Source organism: Cylas formicarius, unplaced genomic scaffold (genome assembly GCF_029955315.1).
Source record: "Cylas formicarius isolate icCylForm1 unplaced genomic scaffold, icCylForm1.1 PGA_scaffold_3__17_contigs__length_32017465, whole genome shotgun sequence".
NCBI lineage: Eukaryota > Metazoa > Arthropoda > Insecta > Coleoptera > Brentidae > Cylas > Cylas formicarius.
This window is the reverse complement of record NW_026844326.1, coordinates 29235340-29255443: the sequence shown is the minus strand read 5'-3', so window position 1 is coordinate 29255443 and position 20104 is coordinate 29235340. Positions and strand designations below refer to the sequence as shown.

General features: G+C 35.3%; 2 protein-coding genes across 7 annotated transcripts in view; one reads left to right on the top strand and one right to left on the bottom strand.

The window, feature by feature from the left end:
* The window catches only part of LOC132699598 (stress-activated protein kinase JNK), a 73275-nt gene that overhangs the window by 31449 nt on the left and 21722 nt on the right, over nucleotides 1–20104 (top strand). For 5 of the 6 annotated variants that reach the window (XM_060666402.1, XM_060666404.1, XM_060666401.1 and 2 more), the window contains exon 3: nucleotides 6145–6194. The exons of the other annotated variant lie outside the window; for it this stretch is intronic. In XM_060666402.1, the coding sequence (XP_060522385.1) occupies nucleotides 6181–6194 (14 nt within the window). In that variant the 5' untranslated portion in view covers nucleotides 6145–6180. The remainder of the gene's footprint in view (nucleotides 1–6144; nucleotides 6195–20104) is intronic. 6 annotated transcript variants of the gene reach the window in all.
* LOC132699934 (hydroxyacyl-coenzyme A dehydrogenase, mitochondrial-like) lies at nucleotides 7813–19263 on the bottom strand. Its single transcript, XM_060666927.1, has 4 exons — nucleotides 19097–19263; nucleotides 11859–12220; nucleotides 9679–9893; nucleotides 7813–8093 (listed from the first exon to the last, which is right to left on the bottom strand). Exons 1-4 carry the CDS (start codon nucleotides 19217–19219, stop codon nucleotides 7849–7851), a joined length of 945 nt encoding a protein of 314 aa, XP_060522910.1. The 5' UTR covers nucleotides 19220–19263; the 3' UTR covers nucleotides 7813–7848.

Here is a 20104-nt window from a genome sequence, read left to right as displayed (position 1 = left end):
CCTCAAGGCGCCGATAAACTCCGGACTCTTCTAATAATAAGATTACGCAAAGAACAGAACTCATGGAGGGTGGGGGGAGAAAAAACACCCTGAGGTCGTATTACACGGCCCGACTGGGAACTATCGTTTTACCTCCCTCCCTGTTTCGGGAAGGGGCCTCTCGCGTTTTTTCTCTTCCTATTTGCGCGATAAGCAGAGAGGATTTATTTGAACCGGTGATGGGGTGGGACGTAATTCGATATATTGCCCCCTGGGATTTTTTCATATCTGGTTTGAATTTTTGTTGTTTTCCGTCTTAACTGATATATAAAAAAAGAATGTTCATATTTGCTAAGAATTTTAGTCACATATCACGGTTCAATTCTTTTAATATTAATTTTAAAAGTTTGTTTTAAAGTTTTTGTTAACGACGGTTTTATTATTTTTTGAAACTCTAATTTTAAAAGCCCCGCGAAATATGCAAATCCTATCGAAATATCAATTAAAAATTATTTTAGATTTTTTTATTTTGTCACATTTACATGTACTTTGTTCTCGTTGAAATTTCATACCTCGTTCAATGACTACGACAATATATTATTTAGTTTTATCACAAAAGCTCTATGACGGTATTCGGGAAGTCTGATGTCAAATAACATCTACATCTGCGCGCATCGAGTTTTATTTTTCAATTTATCAAAAAGGTTCCTTGCTACTCTTGTTTCATAGCTTCTTGCATACCGCGAATGCTTTTATGCGTTAGATTTCGTTTCGAGGCAGCGTCTACGAGGGCCCAAATCAAACTGATACGCTTTCATCGTTTGTTTTTTTTTTCTGTTTTTATACCGTCGATGTGCGCACGGCGGGTACAAATTATACTATTTTGGATTAGAATACGTTGCGAGTGTACAGCTGTTTACATGCGGTGTTGCTTATGTAGCAATTTAATCGGACATCACGAGTTCTTCAACGCAATGATGTCGGTTTTCCCTTTAGTGCAAAAACGGGCCTAGTTTAGTTAATTGATTTAGTAATTTTTCGAAGGAACTTCCAAGGGCTGCTGTAATACTGTTTACAAAACTTTTCGACTCCTCTTGCGTCTATTAATGTTGAAATCAAACGTGCCGGAAGTTGCATAATTAGTAACTGAGTTGGCAGTTTACATTCGTTTTGTTGCGAATGTACTTACAGTATTATACTAGTAATTTTTCACAGGAATTTCGTCTATCATTGTTAGCAGTTTACGTTCGTTTTGTTGCGAATGTACTTACAGTATTATACCACTCACTCGGCAATATTTGCATTCGTTGTTTAATATTTAGAAAAATAATTAATGGCGATGAACAAGTTTTTCAAAACAGAGTAGTTGAGATAGTAGTTTATTTACATTCGTTTGTTGCGAGTGTACTTACGGTATTACACCTATCACTCGCAATATTTATTAACTATAAATTAATTCGTCCCTTTGAACGTGTTTATTATTAAAAAAAAACGTAATTTGGCTAATTTACATTCGTTTGTTGCGAGTGTACTTGTGACTCTTACATACGACGTTGCCAGGCGAGTCTTTTCAATTATATAGGGTAAAAACATTAATTAACATTTGTTCGAGTCCTCTATGCGCTGCCGCATGGCGCTCCTATACTAAAATCTTCGAGTGTCCTTAACGTTTCGCTGGGGAAATTGGAAAATCTGCACGCCAAGTATTCGTCGTTATTATATATCTCTCGTTTGCGGGTTCCCAAGTGCCGCAGCATCCCGATACACTGCATAGAGAGGTGTATGGCTTTAAAAAATGTTTTAATTGAATGGGGATAATAAGCGCGTGCGCCAGTAGTTATTGTGTCGATTGCGGGACTGGGTTTTTGTTCATTTGTTCAACATTTTCGAGCAGTGTTTTGCTTTATCTCGAAAAATTTCGAACAGTAGTTCCGTATCGTTCGAGTACAAAGTTCAAGTTCTATTTGAGCGGCCGAAGCGATAACTTCGACAGACGTCAAATTGCTTTGGGACTTTGTGCATCTTAAATACTTACTTATTATATTACATTATAATTTATAATAATAGAATTTATCCATCAATTTATCAATTATTTACGTTAGAAGTTTGCAGTGTTTTGTGTTCTGAAAGGATAAATGAATTTGAAAAAATTTGTTTATTAAGATGTTGTGTGACGTATAAAAATCATTGCTAGTGATATAAAAACAACATTGACTGACCGTATGGTTGGTTTCAAATAATTTTTCATAGCGTTCAACGAGAGCATCGAATTATCCGAAACAGCTCAATTGGCTATATTTACTCGAGGTGTTGGTAAAGAGTTCACGGTTACGGAGGAATTACTTGCTTTGCAGCTGCTAAAAGGAATCACATTATTTGGAATATGCACAGATGATGCACCTTCTACGGTGGCCTTTCGTAAAGGTTTCATCCGAATTTTGAATGAAAAAGCAACTGAATGAAATGTGCAAAAAGATGATTTGATTGTCGTTCATTGCATTATCCACCAACAGAATTTGTGGTCTGAGTTCTTTCGACTCCAGAATGTTCTCTTCAATTTTATTCGATATCGAGGGCTAAACCATCGAAAGTTAGAGGCGTAACATTTTATTGTGTAGTCAGAGCTTATAAATGAGATTGAGGATTTTGTGCAAATTAAAGAGTGACCCAAAATAGATAGGTGACTTGGAATTTCTGGTCGACCTTACGGTCCATTTGAACGATTTTGATTTGAAACTTCAAAAGCAAGGAGAGTTTTAAAGCGTTTCAAAACAAAATCCGTTTTTGGGAGGCACTGGTAACAGTTACTTATTTTCAATGTGCCGAAGAATTCAAATTACTGTCGGAACAATTTTAGAAGAGATTTACCGATTTCAAAAACATAGAAAACTGTTTTAATTTATTTGCCGGTACTTGTCGAGAATTTCTTCCGCATTTTTAATCATACAGACTTGACTATTAATAATGAATAGAAACAAAGCCACCTAAGTAATATTTTGTTTCTATAAAAATGTATTTACTTTTCCGGTTTCTTCCTTCCTGTGAGCTTATTTTTTTAACGGATCTTGGAAATTTTCGTGTCAAAATGTTGCAAAAAAAAGTACCGGTTTTAAATAGTTTTTGTTCGCACTGGGGTGCTATTTGAAAAAACTAGGTTATCCTAAAGAATTAATAGTTCATTACATTAGATGCTATTTGCCATTAGACAAATAAAGAAAAGTTTCGTTTATAATTTTTCCAATGATCAAAAAAAAAAAAAGAGATAAACCGTCCTATCCTACGTAGAATGATCTTCAAAATCCAAAAATGCAAAAAAATATGGGAGCCATTTAAAATTCGAAAGTTACTGTCGTTTCCGTTCAAACCGGAAGTGCAACCATTGACTACATATTGTCAAAAAAAATGGACATTCAGCCTATATTAACCCTTGTAAATTTAAAATCGCTAGCTCAAACCGTTGAAAAGTTATAGAGAGTTCCCACTTTCCGGTGTCACCCGGTATATTAGTATAAAGTTGTTTTGAGAATTATGCTCAAATTTTTTTTTTCATGTTTTATTTTGTTTTTCGCAGTAGGCCATGATTAATCTATCAATCCAAGTAAGCAATTATTAACATACAAGAAACTCAATACGTTGAATGTCTTTTATACGTTATAAACTACTATTTGTAATAATTTTCCATTGGTACCTGTCCATTTTTAACGGAAGTTGTCATCTAAAAATGTTCTTAAAAGTCCAGAGTTATGACTTGGGACACCATCTTACTGAAGGTATATAATATACTAAGAGAATCTTCGCGAGTAATTCTGTAATGATTTCCTCAAGTATATCCAGGTCGTTAGGTTACTCGTTGCCTCAAAATAAAGCACGAAACCCCAATCCCAAAGCGCCTTTGTTGGGCCCTTTCAGAAATTAATTGGTGGTTTTTTTAAAAATTCTTTGGACAGTTCCTATCTCTACTGCTTGTTCTATGTGTTTCCAAGATGATGACTCCGTATTCTCTTTCAAATCAAGGACAATTTTAGGACATGGTTGAATAAAGGACCAGCGCCTAACTAGATTCACTTTCAGACCAGCAAATATGTCTGGAAACAGTTGTCTCTCTGGGTATTTTCATTGCATTGCACAAAATATACCAACGTTTCGTATTTTTCAGTGTTTTCATACATTGCCATTATTGGAGAAAATTAATTAAAATGAAATAAACACACAAAGAACAAATGGATATAATTAGAAACTGATAGTCTCCTGAAGTTTTTGACACATTTTATTTTTTGTTTTTAATAGATCAGTTGTCTAATAAGATAATATTCATCATATTAATTAGACATTATTATTTAAAAAAAAATGTTTTCATAATGTTTTTTCGAAATTAATTTCAAAACCTTATTCTTAGTTGATTTAGTTGATTTTCTTTACTTTACTTTACTTACTTATTTATAAAGTAAAGCAATGAAAAAAAAAAGAATTTTGACCTTAATTTTCAAAACAATGTAAAAAAAAATAATATACTGGTAACGTAAAATAACTAAATAGGCTTAGCGGTTGGCGTGGTATGTTTAGTGTTAGGTTTTCTTTATTGCTAGATTTTGTTTAGTGCTAGGTTTTGTTTGAATTTAAATAAACTTATACGGTTCATAGTTTTAGAAATCATAAACCAGAGCGGACTTCAATTTTCATGAAACCCAGCCCAGACATCATTTTATTGAGGTATTTTTTGAATAATTCTTTCTAACCTAATTTCTTCTCAATTATGTTTTATATATAAAATAAAATAAAAGTAGTATCGAACCTTTACTATAAATTATCATCCCGGCATAATATGTCATCTCTTGCTCATCTCTAATACAACTTCTATTATACCTACGTAAAAGAGTATTTTTAAATTAATTTTTATTTATATCTCAGAGAGGGAAAACGATATTGTCATGCCGTTTCCGCTACTTGCTGTGTATTTTTGCGCACTTTCATCCTGGCTGAGAATATTTATACCATTATATTTGGAATTTTCGAGAAGATCATAAAAATAGCTGCTTTTGAAATGAAGCATGTCCTACCGACTCGTAAAACTCTTAATACTAAACCAAGTTCGTCGAAATCGGATTAGCCAAAAAAAAAAATTATTCAACTTTTTCTAAACCAATATTTTACCCTTGCCCGACCCTTAGTTTGACGAGATGGAACAAATAGTTTAAACGAAAAGTTTCCTTATTTACAGTAGATTACGTTAAAACTAATTTTGATCTAGGTCAATTTGGAATATGTTTGGGAAAATCCGTTTTTTTCTATTTTGCAGTAGAGGTTACGCCCCCTAGCGGCCATTCCATGAACGCTTATTATTAACATACTTACCTATATGCGACTTATTACATTTGTATTTCAAGTAAGCGATACGCGAGACTTATTTTTTTTGTATATCGTCCGATAAATCAGAGATCCCGTTCGGATTTTGAACCTGTGCCAGGGTTGTCTCGCAAAGTTTATGATTTATTTTTTGCCTTTGTCGTCGACCTACGCCCATTTTAATTTGCAACCCCAAAGTTGCGACTTTTTTTTTTTGTTTTGGTTTGTTTTGTTCCCCGTGATCCGCGTATTCGTTCCTGTTGTGTGGCGAAGGGGTCGAACCGCCCCCCCCCCCCCCTTCTGCGTACATTTTCGCAAAACGCGAATACATTCACTGATATGACCGTCAGAATTGACAAACGTGGGAACTATCTCCGAAAACCCCCGATCGCTCCCAAATCCGTGCGGTAAAATCCCGGAAATATCCGAAGTGGCTCGGATCCGTGGGGAAGGAAACTGACGTGGTAAAGTGACGCTTCCCGCACGCTAGATCGGTGGATAATTTGGTATTTTACACACGGGAGTAGAAAAACATATTTATCAAAATTTATCACTTTATACAGTGAAAAAAAAAAATAAACATGTTTTGGTTAGTTTTCGAAAATGTTAAGTTTCGTAATCAGTAGGTAATACAAGGGGGGAAAGAGGTTGATTAAGAAAAATTTATCGCAAATTTTTAGTTGCGCATTGAAACGGAAAAAACAAAATATATTTTTTCGAAAAATTTTCAAAAATAGGCGAAAATCTACAACTGAAAACTTAGGCCAAACAATTGCTGGTGGGGTTGGTACTTTTTAGTAATATTATTTGTATTTGTTTCAGAGATTTTTCCGTATTTTGCCCACCATCGATATTAAAATGGATTGTTCTTGGTAAGTACCTCTAGTTTTCTGGGCTACGCGTTTTCGCGCTGCGAGAACATACTAACCGTGCATGTGTGTGCGAGTGAGTGCATTTGTCGTCACGCCGTCTACGAGGTGTGTTGAAAAAATAAGGTGACTTTTTAGTTTTATCAAAAAGTATGTGTTTATTATTAATACGCACTTCTGGTAAGCACATTCTGGGTGGCCATGAGTTTCTAACCTTTCATGGGTTTCTTGACTTTTGGGAACAGGAAAAAGTCGCAGGGTGAATATGGTGTCTAAGGCGCGATTCTGATTTTTTTTGGGCCAAAAAGTTAGACACAAGCAACGATGAGTGAGCAGGTCGTTGTTTAACAGTTTTTCAGTGATGCTCCTTCGACGACCTTTTTGTTCAAAATTAATCAGTTTCGGCACAAATTTTGCTGCTACACCTTTTATGTTCTCTTCTCTAATAGTTACACAAAATTGTATGCAAATTCTTTGTTCAATTGTTTTGGCAGCAGCCAAGCACACAAAACACGTCTAAACACGTCACGAAACAAAACTAAACGTGCGAACGGGCTGACACTGTGGACATGTTAGGGACATGTGTACCAACATAACGAAAAAAACATTAAGAGGTCAAATGTCGTAGCCCGTCCAATTATAAAAGTCGCCTTACTTTTTGAACATATCTCGTATACTTCGTTTTCTCTGTTGCTGCGGGTTATATGGCTGGCCAGTTCCAGAGTCCCTGTGACCTTAATAAAATATTTCTAATTATGTCAACGTCGGTACTATTTACAAATCTTCCGTCCGTTGTTGATATATCGAATCTACTGACGTTTCGCCAATCGTTCTGTTGGTTTCAATCCAGGATTACCCACCCATTCGACCTATTATGATAACCATTACTTGGTTGGTTACGAGGAAAACGGATAGTTTCGCACTTAATTCATTGCATTTGTTTGAAAACCATTGCCATTAGGTCCACAGGATATTCTGGTTAGTTTCGACTAAACTCTCCTATTCTAGAAACTCTCGACATTGTTTCAGATTCTCACATCTAAAACCAAAATTATAGAAACGCTACGATGAATTCCTCCATGATTTTCTTAGCCATTTAAACTATATACACCCCAATATACGTTTTTCCATTCTTAGATATTCTTATGAATATAAAATAAGACCTAACATTGGGTCATTCTGTTTACAAAAAACCTACGCACACAGACCGATACCTTATATCAAGCGTTCCATCACAAAATAGACTTAACCACAACCTTCTAAAGACAATGAGACTGGAAGCAACCCCAAACTTGCTTAAAGTATAACGTCAAAACCAAATTTATCGCTTGTCCAAAATCCTCTCAACATCTTCGATCCGTCAAAGACAACATTTGAGATGCCAGGAGCTTACAGTATTCCATGCAAAGAATAAATTGAAGAAACCGGACGAAAAATATCAACTAGGCTCAAAGAACATGAAAGAGCCTTCACACAATTCTTTCATCCAATCTTAAATGCGATTCAGGTCTTTGTCTTGAAGAAGCCAACAGGATAATTGGTGAAACGTCAGCAAGTTCGTGGATGTTTTTTTGAAAATTTAACCAAAATCATTGCCAACTAGGAAAAATTCTGGTGGCAATTAAATTTTGGTTTTCCGTTAAATGAGACGCGCGTGTCACAACTTGTTTTTATTGTACCGGTAGAAACCCTCTCCCGTTTTCACGCCCAATTTGCCCTCCGCTACCAATTTCTTCACGGCCTCGCTGACTTTGAAGAGCGGATCTTGCGTTTTCTGGTACCAACCGTCCAATATGAAAACGGCCGTGTCCAGACCGGTGTAATCCATCAGCTCGAACGGTCCCATGGGATGTCCGGCGCCCAGCTTCATCGCGGTGTCGATATCCCTGGCGGACGCGTCACCTTCAGAATACAATTCGCATTTTAATTTAATATCTACGGCCTATGCGGTGTCAGAAACGCTTTCAGCGGAAACTGGAACGAAAACTACCGTTATTTGTTACATTACATTAATTAATGAAATGTGGCATAGTCGTAACGTCTTTGGATTTTTTTTTGAAGCTGCTCTTAGGCAATTTGCCAGCACAGTAGTATTTAATGGAAAAAGTCCGAACAAACAGAATAACACCCAAAGCTCCTGATGGGAATCGAACCCACAACGTCCGGCAAGATCGAGTTGGCAGGTCAACGCCTTACCAACCGAGCCATCCTCGGACCCCGTTTGAAAGCGTTGAGCAGCAGTCTTTTTTTTTTTTTAATTTTCATACCTCGGACAGACACTTTTTTGGAAGCGAGTCAAATCTTATTAAATCTAAATCTACATTCGAGAAAAGTTGACACCCGGTGGCATCCGGCAGCAAGTTATATATTTCTGGTGTCTCTGCTACTCCTGCAGTTTTTGGGAAATTGATTTGAACTTTGGAAGCGTTCCAAGAGGCTTTTTGTAACATGGCTTTGCGAATCACCCTCCTAATACCGGGTGCAAATTTTTACGTGGCCAAATATTGGCTCCCCTGTACAGGGTGGCCAATATAACATAACTCTATACCTTATCTAAGAATATACAGGGTGTACGTTTTTTTTTTTAAATATATTTTTGCATCTACAGGGCACTCAGTGTTGCTTGGGTAAACACAACTTTTGACGGTAGTAAAATAAAAGCGGTGAAATTAAATTTTACCGAGAGCCTGAACACCCTGTATTGTGAGTTATCAAAATATTATAAAAATTCTATCGAAGTAAGTTCCTTTTAGGAAGAAATGGTATTTTTCTTGGGGCCTGCAAATGACATATTTGAGATAAAATCTTGAATATGTCAAAAACCATTAGCTAAATTGGAATCCAAAAATGTAATAAGATACAGAATGTTCCATAAAGAAAATGAAGTTGTGTTTACCCAAGCAACACTGGGCGCCCTGTATATGCAAAAATATAATAGAATAAATCTTAGTTTTATACCAGTTGACCTTTTTCGTATGCACTGTATATTTTTTTTTGTATTTATAGGAAAAACATTTGTGTTTTTTTAATGTGTGTAACACTGGTTTAATTTTTATTTGCACATTGTCGCTTTCTTCTGCTCTCTTGTCGACATTTTCAGCTGAACATTTGCAGTTATTTATTACTTGGACTCGGATTGAATACGTTTAATTGTTTAAACCGAAGATATAGTTTTGGCAGGAAAATAAAACTGAAAATATTTCTGTTTCCTGCAAAATACCACCTAATTATGGTATACTTTTTCTTCAATTGAATAACGCGTATTTAACTTTAGTTAAAGCTCATAATCACAAATAAAAATATGGTTACCGTCACGAATTTTCTTATTGTCAAAATATATTTTACTGGTGTTTTGGTTAGTTAATTTGCCATCATATTTAATTCAATAACTGAAGATTGGCTTATTGAAATTTAAACTCTGCTAGAAAATGTACAGGGGGTCAATATTTGGGTATATATTCACCTTAAACACCCTGTGTGTACGTACCTCTGTCCAGCAATCGGGCGGCCTCCGCGAGGTAGGGTATCAGCAGGCGGTTCACCACGAACCCTGGCGTGTCTTTGCACGTGACGCACACTTTGCCGATGGCCTTGCCCCAGGCCATCAGAGCCTCGTAAGTCTCGTCAGATGTCTCCGGGATTCTTATCACCTCCAACAGTTTCATCACAGCTACAGGGTTGAAAAAGTGGAGCCCGCCAAATCTGGAAATAGCAGTAGATGTGGTTGCGTTGCGGGTTATATCCCCCCTTTTCTCTTTAAGAGGGCGGGGTTTGTAGGCACCGCCTTACGCTTGCCTCTTATCAACTTAGCGTGATGATTGATAATTCAATTGAGTGATCGATCGATGTTTCAAAAGAAAAATTTTTGAGAATATTTTTGGCCAACAGACAAATTTTAAAAGAGTAAATTATTGCAATTTCAAAATAGCCTCGAGCAAGTAGGTATTGACGACAGCGACATGCGAATAATTCAAATCCTTTATTATCATCAACGAGCAAACATTAGGATTGACCAAAACATCTCTGACACAGCGGAAATTCGCCGGGGACAATATTACGTACCTGGGCTCTAACATGAACAACTTGGATATGAGCTAAGAAAAAGCTAGAGCTGCTTTTTTCCGGACGAAGAAAGTGCTATGCAGCAGAAACCTCAACAACTTAGGTTGTTGCTTGCAAATATTCTCGACTTTGCTCTGTGGGATGGAAAGCTCAACGCTGACGGAAGTATTGCTGAAAAGGCTACAAGCCTTTGAGATGTGAAATAACGAAATTGATTAAGACCAGAAAGCTAGAATAATTATAATTATGCAGGTCAAGATAGGAGGAGGAAGAAATTTACGGGAATGGTTCCATACGTCAAGTACAGCCTTATTTATAAAGTTTTGATAGCCAACGTTCGATGGCTGACACGGCACATGAAGAAGAAAAAAGTATTTTTTTTTTTGGGAAAACAATAATGTGTTTGTTAAAAGAAATTAGTGATATTGGACAAGTGATATTTTGAAGCAAGTGGACAGATAACAGTTACGAGGAGTAAAATAGTAATATTTTAATTTAAATTAAGCGTTATGAGGTTGGCCAGAATCGATTTAATCGCCGCCATCGGGTTGAAAAAGTGCAGACCGCTAAATCTGGAAATATCAGTAGATATGGTTCCATTTCGGTTTGTGCCCCCTCTTATTTTAAGAGGGCGGAGTTTATAGAGACCGCCTTGCGCACGCCTCTTATCAAGTTAATGTGGTGATGATTGATGATTCATTGTTTTCACCCAAATTTGAATATGATTGAGGAGGAGATTTTTACATTTTATAGGAAAAATTTCTAAGGGGAAGATAGTTTTAAAAATATATTGGAACGAGGCCAACAGTAAAAGCCATTGAATTTCCACAATACGAAAAGACATAAGATGTGTTTTTAAAAGGAAATTAATGATTATGAAGAAGCTGGATCTTAGTAATACCTTCTTAAGTAAAAAAGTAATATTTTAATTTAAATTTGGCGTAATGTGGTTGACCAGAATCGATTTCATCACCGCTACCGGACTGTTATCCCCTCTCTTCACTTTAAGCTGGGGGGGTTTGTAGGGGCCGGACCACCTTACGGAAGCCTCTTATCAACTTAACGTGGTGATAATCCATGATTCACTGTTTTCACCCAAATTTGAACGTGATTGAGGAGAGTTTTACATTTTAAATGAAAATATTTTAGAACGAGGTCAGCAAATAAAAGGCCATTAAGCGTCCACAATGCCAGCAAATAAAAATTAAGTTTGTCTGAACAACAATTATTTATGTGCAACCATCCCAAATTAAAAAAATATATATATTAGTGCAATTTCAAAATAACCTCCGCAATTTGAAAAGACCAAGGAAGGAGTTGATTTTGTTTATTTAGTGGAATTTCAAAATCTTTTAAAATTGTTTTTTTTTATAAATGATAATGCTTGAAAAAAAAAGAATATTTAGTAAGAAAGAAAGTGTGATTATACGAAAAAAAGATCTTTTGCAGAAGATGGATAGATAATAATCACGAGAAGTAAAAAAGTAATATTTCGATTTAAATTAAAGGTTATGGGGTTGACCGGAATCGATTTTGGTGCTAAATTTTGTCGAAAACGTCCACGCTTAAGTGAGGGGGTGGGGACATTTGCGAAAGAGAAGTCACCTGTCTTTCCTATTGGTGACTGCCGCAATTTCACCGATAGAAAGCGAACTGGTATTGGATGCGAACAAGGTTTTCTGCGGCGCCACCTCGTCGATCGTTTTAAACAGTTCGTGCTTGACCTTGAGGTTCTCCACCACGGCCTCCACCACCAGATCGCTGTCCTTGACCGCCTCTTTGAGGTCGGTGGTGCCTCTGATGCGGTTCCTCGTCTCTTCTAGGAACTGTTTGATGGCGCCCGGGTCGTCTTTGTAGAGCTTTTTGCCGACGCGGGTCAGACTATTGGTTATGGACGATTCGGTTTTTTTCAGCCGGTCCGCGTCGACCTCCACGAGGGTGACGGTGTTGCCGCTTTGGGCCGCTACCTGTGCGCATGATATTCCAAAAATAGCATCTCGCCGTTTCAAAACAAGATAAAGACCAAACACATTTCGTTTTAAATGATAAGATAGGAGTGTAAGTGTTGTGTTTTGATTGCCGAGGATACTGATTATGTCCTTGTACTCACTTCGACTGAATGCAGTGCGTTTAGTAAAAAAAAACAAAAATTGAATTCTTAGATATATACAGGGTGGCACAATAGTAAGTTAGTAAGTGTTGCACAAAATCAAAAGAAAAACATTTTAAAAATTTTCATTATTTCAATACAGTAGTAAAAAAAAATGCGTTTTTGACCAATAAGTGGGAAGTGTCGCGTTAAAATTTGAAAACAATCACGGCGTCATATAATTTTTTTTTGCATGAATCGTATTATGCAAGGTTAGTAAAAAGTACCGGAACGTTTTCAATATCTCCAAAGACTGCCAAAGCTGGAAGGACAAATCTCAATAACTGGTGATTTTTGAACACGCAGAATTCAAAAATGCCAACAGCAACGTTGTCAGATTTACCACTTTTACGTTATACGTCATATATTTGTTGTTTTAAATGGAATGCCGTATTTATTTTTGTTGCAATGAAATGCGCATGTCGAATTTAGTAAAGTCTCATAATTTCATTTTTTTTTCTATTTATTACTGAGCTGCGCAACACTACAAAACTGCCCAAGCTGGAACCAAAAAATTCAATACTATTCAATAATTCATTAATTCGAAAATATAGCACTAGACCTTACTATTGCGTCAGCCTGTAGATCTTAAGTGTTTGCCGCGGACTCCCAAAGACTTCAAAAGTGCATATAAAACATAAAAATAGGCAAGGGTCTGTTGTATGATGTTCCTGGATTTGATCAGTATCATTAAAATTCTTACGCCCTTACGCCCGCCATAGAGCAGACATATAAATCAAAATTTGCCAAAAAATTAGATAAATGCTTTTGCAAATGTCGAACAATTTAATAACGGCTAAGGGTATTTGATATTAATATTTTAATGAATTGCTTTAATATTTTTAATGATAAATATTCATAAATATATATATATATATATATATATATATATATATATATATATATATATATATATATATATATATATATATATATATATATATATATATATATATATATAAGGTTGTTCGGAAAGTCATTTCGTTTTTTCCCGTCAGAGGACTTAATTACGTTTTTTCGAAACCAACTTCACACTTAAGCCGCATAACCATTATATGTCTTGAGAGCTGATATTGCAAGGCTTGTGTGTGAAAAAGTTCTATTAATTCTACGCAGTAGTTTTTGGTTGGTGCCCTTTTAAATATGGAGAGCAATAAGCAGCATTTTCGTCATATTTTACTTTTTTACTTCAGAAAAGGTAAAAATGCTGTCCAAGCGAGAAAAAAATTGACGGATGTGTATGGAGAAGGCGTGTTAACAGTACGCCAGTGCCAGAACTGGTTTGCAAAATTTCGATCCGGCAATTTTGATGTCGAAGATGCACCACGGTCTGGAAGGCCGGTCGAAGCTGACAAAGATGCGATAAAGACATTAGTTGATGCAAATCGGCGAATAACCACACGAGAGATCGGTGAGAGATTAAATTTGTCGAATTCGACTGTTTATGGCCATTTGAAAGGCATGGGCTTAACCTCGAAGCTCGATGTGTGGGTGCCCCATGTCCTTACGGAGCGAAATTTGTGTCGTCGCGTTGACGTGTGTGTTTCGCTCCTCAAACGTCAAGAAAATGATCCATTTTTGAAGCGGATTATTACTGGGGACGAAAAATGGGTTGTATACAACAATGTTAAACGCAAGAGGTCATGGAGCAGAAAAGATGAACCGGCTCAAAGCGTGTCAAAAGCCAACATTCACCCAAAAAAGGTGATGCTCTCCGTTTGGTGGGATGTCAAAGGAATCGTTTTTTTTTTTGAGCTTTTGCCGGACAATACAACGATTAATTCAGAAGTCTATTGTTATCAACTGGACAAATTGAATGATTCACTTAAAGAGAAGAGGCCCGAATTAATCAACAGGAAGGGTGTAGTGTTCCACCAGGATAATGCGAGATCTCACACAAGTTTGGTCACTCGCCAAAAACTTTTACAGCTTGAATGGGACGTACTGCAACATTCACCACATTCTCCAGATCTGGCGCCTTCCGACTACTATTTGTTCCGGTCCCTGCAAAATTTTTTGGATGGCAAAACCCTTACATCAAATGAAGATGTCAAAAACCACCTGAACCAGTGTTTTGCCAGCAAGGACCAAAACTTTTATGAGAGGGGAATTATGTTGCTGCCAGAAAGATGGCAAAAGGTGTTGGACCAGAATGGCCAATATATAATTTAGTAAAATATTTATTCAACATGAACATGAAAGACAGTTTTCGTATAATGAATAAATATTTTATTAAATTATATATATATATATATATATATATATATATATATATATATATATATATATATATATATATATATATATATATATATATATATATATATATATATATATATATATATATATATATACATTGACTGAATTGAACAAAAACAAAATGCATTTTCACACTATTTCAAATGGCTTCTGAAAAAATTATTGAATTTAGTAGATTGAGACGGTTGAATATTGTGGGCACAAAAATATTCAAATTAAATTTAAAAAAAATATTCAAATTGTCAAAATATCAAAAATTCAATGTATTATCAAAAACAAAATTTGCCGCCATTAAAAAAAAAAAACAGTTATCGCGAATTGACTTTTCAAACTTTGATCAGTTTGACTTACAAGAATGAAACCAATCTCCTCTGTCCAAACCTACTTTCCTATGCTACATCCAATTATGATAAACTAATTCATAAACTCCAAGATACCCCTTTTCTACATTGTTAATAATCCTTTTGTACGAAAATTAGTAGCAAAAGAAACAACAATCTAAATTTTGACATTTATAGGAACCGCATCCTGTAATAACTGTGCGCAGTAAGCTTATGCTTTTCTTAATTTACAATAGTAAACACAATATTCAACCCTATTATTTTGAAATGCCGCCGTGGTGAGTAGTTTCGTCAGTATATATACAGTATATAATAATAATAATTATTGTATCTACTTGCAGGCTGCTCCTCCATCTTAAATCGAGACTCTGTTTGTATTTAAAAGAATTGTGGAGTGTTACCGTTGACATTTTTTTGTGTCAATTGACCGAAATAATTTTAAAAATACAATGAAATATACATTTATTTATGATAGATAACACTCCAATTTGAGTAGTTAATTAAGACGTGGTATAAAAGGGACACCGTATTGAACATAAATAACGTGTTTATACATAAAAATTCAGAATCGATTTCAGATATTGGACCAAGTCATATCTTTGAAGTATCATAACCAAATAATTCAGGTAAACAAATGAGCAAAAACGTATTTTTAAAGTCCATAGTGCACTTGATTTTCAATTCTCATTTGAGCGGCAAGGCGAGGATGGCCCGGGTGTATTTCTTTCTTTCTGGTATATTCCTTGAGTGTGGACCATTTGCGGCAGTGTTGAATAATCGTTTTTACTGTGTGTTCCGAAAAAGTTATTTTAACAATGTTATTAATAGAATTGAAAGAATAAACGTAGTGATTTTCAAGCTCATCGTATAGACAATAGTGATTAGGACCTAATAAGAAGGAAATAGTATATTATGCGACAAGTGCGGTAAACGGCATTTGACTCACGAGTTTACTTGACACGAGCGGAGCGATTGAGTTAAAAAGTTTACCGTTTTGCATACTATACTTTTTCTACGACCGTTAGTTTTTGGGTAGAGTTACGCAAATCAACACGAATACATTCACTGACATGACCGTCAAAATTGACAAACGTCAAAATTCAAAGCGTGGGAAATATCTCCGAACACACCCGATTGCTCCAAATCCGTGCGGTAAAATCCCGGAAATATCCGAAGTGGCTCGGATTCATGGGGAAGGAAACTGACTTGGTAAAGTGACGCTTCCCGCACGCTAGTTCGGTGGGTAATTGGGTATTTTACACACGGGAGTAGATTTTTTTTTTCCTAATAACAGTGTTATCGCCATAGCACCAACCTCATCAAGTTCAAAAACCGGAATAGAGGATTTTTTGTTAGAAAATGATATTTATTTTGATTTCGGTTGCAAATAAGCGCAACTTTTCGAAGTCCTGAATTCATATGCAATTTAAAAACGGTACGTATGATAATTTGGGTGAACATATCATTGCATAGAGCATTTGTTTGTAAAATCAAAAGTCAGAGCAGAAAATGTTCCTGCTACTTTTAAGTCCCAGTGTTATAAATTTGATAAAACATGCAATTAATAATATACCATGTGAGAGATGAAAAAATTCGGTACAGCACATTATAAAAATTGAGAACTCTTACATTTCTATATAAAACAACATAACTGAAATACAATTAGATTTAGAATAAAAAGGTAATTATGCATATACAGGGTTTTTCACTTAAAACTCCGCACGCCAATAAGTCCAAAACGAAAAGAAATATTTAATTTATGTAAAAAGTAGTCAAAGTGTGGGGTCAAGTAGATATTTCCTAAAGTTTAAAAAATTCGACGCCTGCAAAGAGCTGGGCGTCGCGACGCGTCGAAAAATTATTCGATTGCAGAGACTTTGGAAATAGGCGCATACCAATGTACATATTATTTAAAAACTATTTTGTTATTTACTCAAACTTATTTACTTTACCCGTTTCTAAGTTATACCGATTTAAAGTAAACATTTCTTGATTAATAAAAAATGTGATTAACGCTTATTTTTACAAGTATGCCATGAATGTTAGTTACTATGGCAATCATTGTTATCGCAGTTGTTTTAAGTGCAATTACAAACGTAAGTTGTTATTGCTGTATCAACAAATTGTCACATTTTGTCACAAGAAATATCCAAATTTGTTCGGTTTAAAAAAAACTAAGAATTATTATGTGAAAATGGTGCAATTTAGCAATGAGGAAAAAGTAGACATGTTACTGGTGTTTGGAGAATGCAGATGCAATTGTAGAGAAGCAAAAAGAGTTTACGCACGGCGTTATCCGCATAGAAGAGTCCCCGATGCAAAAACTTTTTCAAGTTTATGTAAAAACTTAAGAGAATATGGCAGCTTCATAAAACCTAAAAGAGATAGGAACAGGACGGCTACAAATGATGAAAATACTGCTGCTGTAATTCAGCAGGTTGATAATAACCCCAAGATATCCCTATCAGAGATAAAAGAAAATACCGGTGTTACCATAAGTTCTTCGTGGAGAATTCTACATAGAAACTCTTTTCACCCGTACAAAAGTAAACTAGTTCATAAACTAGAACCAGGCGATTATGCTAGAAGAATGTATTTCTTGGAACATTGTCCGATTTGTATAGCCAAGATGCAAATTTTCTCTCGAAAATTTTATGGAGCGACGAAAGTCGATTTCAAAATAATGGAATCGTTAATAGACACAACTGTCGTTTTTGGTCCGAAAACCATCCTCGTTGGATTACAGAAAGAGGTAACCAACGAATTTTTAGTATCAATGTTTGGTGCGGCATATTAAATGGATTCCTTATTGGACCTTACTTTTACGAAGGAACTTTAAATGCAGATCGCTATTTAAGATTTCTTCAAACTACACTTCCGGAACTATTAGAAGAAGTGCCTCTTGACACTAGAATGAATATGTGGCTACAGCAGGATGGAGCGCCTGCACAGAATGCCTAAATAGTAACGAAGTATTTGAACCGAGAATATCCCAATAGATGGTTTGGTACTAATGGACCGGTAAGGTGGCCGGCGAGGTCCCCGGACATTACACCACCAGATTATTTTCTTTGGGGTTACCTAAAAAACGTTATCTATGAAGAACCTATCGAAGATATGGCTGATCTCATTAACAAAATTAGTGCAGCGTGTGCCGCTATCACAAGAAGGACTCTCCTACAAGTGACCCAACCTCATCTGTTAAAAGTTTTTGATAGTTGTGTTCGAGCAGATGGACATAATTTTGAACAAAATTTTTGAAATGTCTTATTATGTAGTTAATTGCAATAATAATTTTGGTTATTAACTTGTAGGTATTTTACTGTTTTTTCATTTATTTATCATGTTATCAGAACTAAATCGATAAAAAATAATAAATAAAATCATACTAAAATAGTTGAAATCTATTGTTTGTAATTGCACTTAAAACAACTGCGATAACAATGGTTGCCATAGTAACTAACATTCATGGCATACTTGTGAAAATAAGCGTTAATCACATTTTTTATTAATCAAGAAATGTTTACTTTAAATCGGTATAACTTAGAAACGGGTAAAGTAAATAAGTTTGAGTAAATAACAAAAAAGTTTTTAAATAATATGTACTTTTGTATGCGCGTATTTCCAAAGTCTCTGCAATCGAATAATTTTCCGACGCGTCGCGACGCCCAGCTCTTTGCAGGCGTCGAATTTTTAGGAAATATCTACTTGACCCCGCACTTTGACTACTTTTTACATAAATTAAATATTTCTTTTCGTTTTGGAGTTATTGGCGTGCGGAGTTTTAAGTGAAAAACCCTGTATATTCCTAGCTATAAATGTATTTTATATATTTAATGTCATTATTTTTTCTTGGTCTAATTTCTTATTAAATTAGACACCTAAATAAACAAAAAAAAATATTTTACCGAAACCTTTGAGGCCCGAGTGTTATTGCCGTCGGCGGGTAAGTTCCAAATGCAAAAGCCAGCGCGATGAATATTGAGACAGACTCTAAGCCGGAGCCGTCGCAACTTTCAGTTTTTTTCCCCACCTGTTGCCCTATGGCGGTTAATACGAGACGCCCTGTATAGATATAAGTTTTCACCCCCGACCTGTGCGATACCGGATCCCATGAGTCCGCCTCCGATCACCGTCACATTTTGGATGATGTTGTTGAGCGACGTCACCGAAAAATGTCGCTTGAAAATGGCACCGGTCGCGTTCGCCGCGGCCATCTTCGATCACAGTCACCGGTTAGACTGAAACGGCGACGACCGGTTTCGGCTTCAGTTGAATTTTTATCAAGTTTTATCGCCGCACTCGACCGCGTTCCTTTCGACCTTTGCTCGAATACTTTGTTTACCGGAGAGAGAGAATATTGGTGTTAATTTTCGTGGTCGCCATTGAAAATCCGACCCCCGTACCGATACGCTCGCACATACACACACACATATATATATATATATATATATATATATATATATATATATATATATATATATATATATATATATATATATATATATATATATATATAAGTTTCGTGAGAAATTCATGATTATACTTTTATAATTTTTTTTTTACACAAAACCAAGTGAAACAAACGAACATTTTTTAACAAAATTTCGTAAAATGTTTTGAATTTTTATTACAAACTTTTTGCGAAGTTTCCGCTTTTCTTGCTAAATTAAAAAAAAAAAGGTTTTATATTTTTTTTACAAAAAAATAAAGCAGAAAGTATTTTTTTCTCAAAATTTCACGAGAAACTTACTCTCTTCTGACCAAATGTAAAAAAATAGGGTTTTACACTTTTTTTAAAGAGGAATAACAAAAACGAGCATTTTTGAATAAACTTGCTTGAGAAACGCAATTTTATTAACTTCTTTACAAAATGCACACTTTTTCGGCAAAATATATGATTTTACTTTTTTTACAAAATTTCGTATAATGCCTTCAATTTTTATTACTAACTTTACACCTTGCTAAATGCAAAAAAAATTGATTTTCTGCTTTTTTACAAAAAAAAACTTTCTGAATAAAATAGATTTTTATTACACTGTGTTTAAAAATAAAAATAACACAAACTAGCATTTTTTAAGCAAAATTTGTGTCACTTTACA

Excerpts from the sequence above, each read along its gene's own strand:
- LOC132699934 (XM_060666927.1), bottom strand. The coding sequence starts at position 19,219 with ATGGCCGCGGCGAACGCGACCGGTGCCATTTTCAAGCGACATTTTTCG. Across the intron at positions 9,894-11,858 it reads GTCACCAATAGGAAAGACAG|ATTTGGCGGGCTCCACTTTT; the intron begins GTGACTTCTCTT and ends TGCTATTTCCAG. Across the intron at positions 8,094-9,678 it reads CGCCCGATTGCTGGACAGAG|GTGACGCGTCCGCCAGGGAT; the intron begins GTACGTACACAC and ends TGTATTCTGAAG.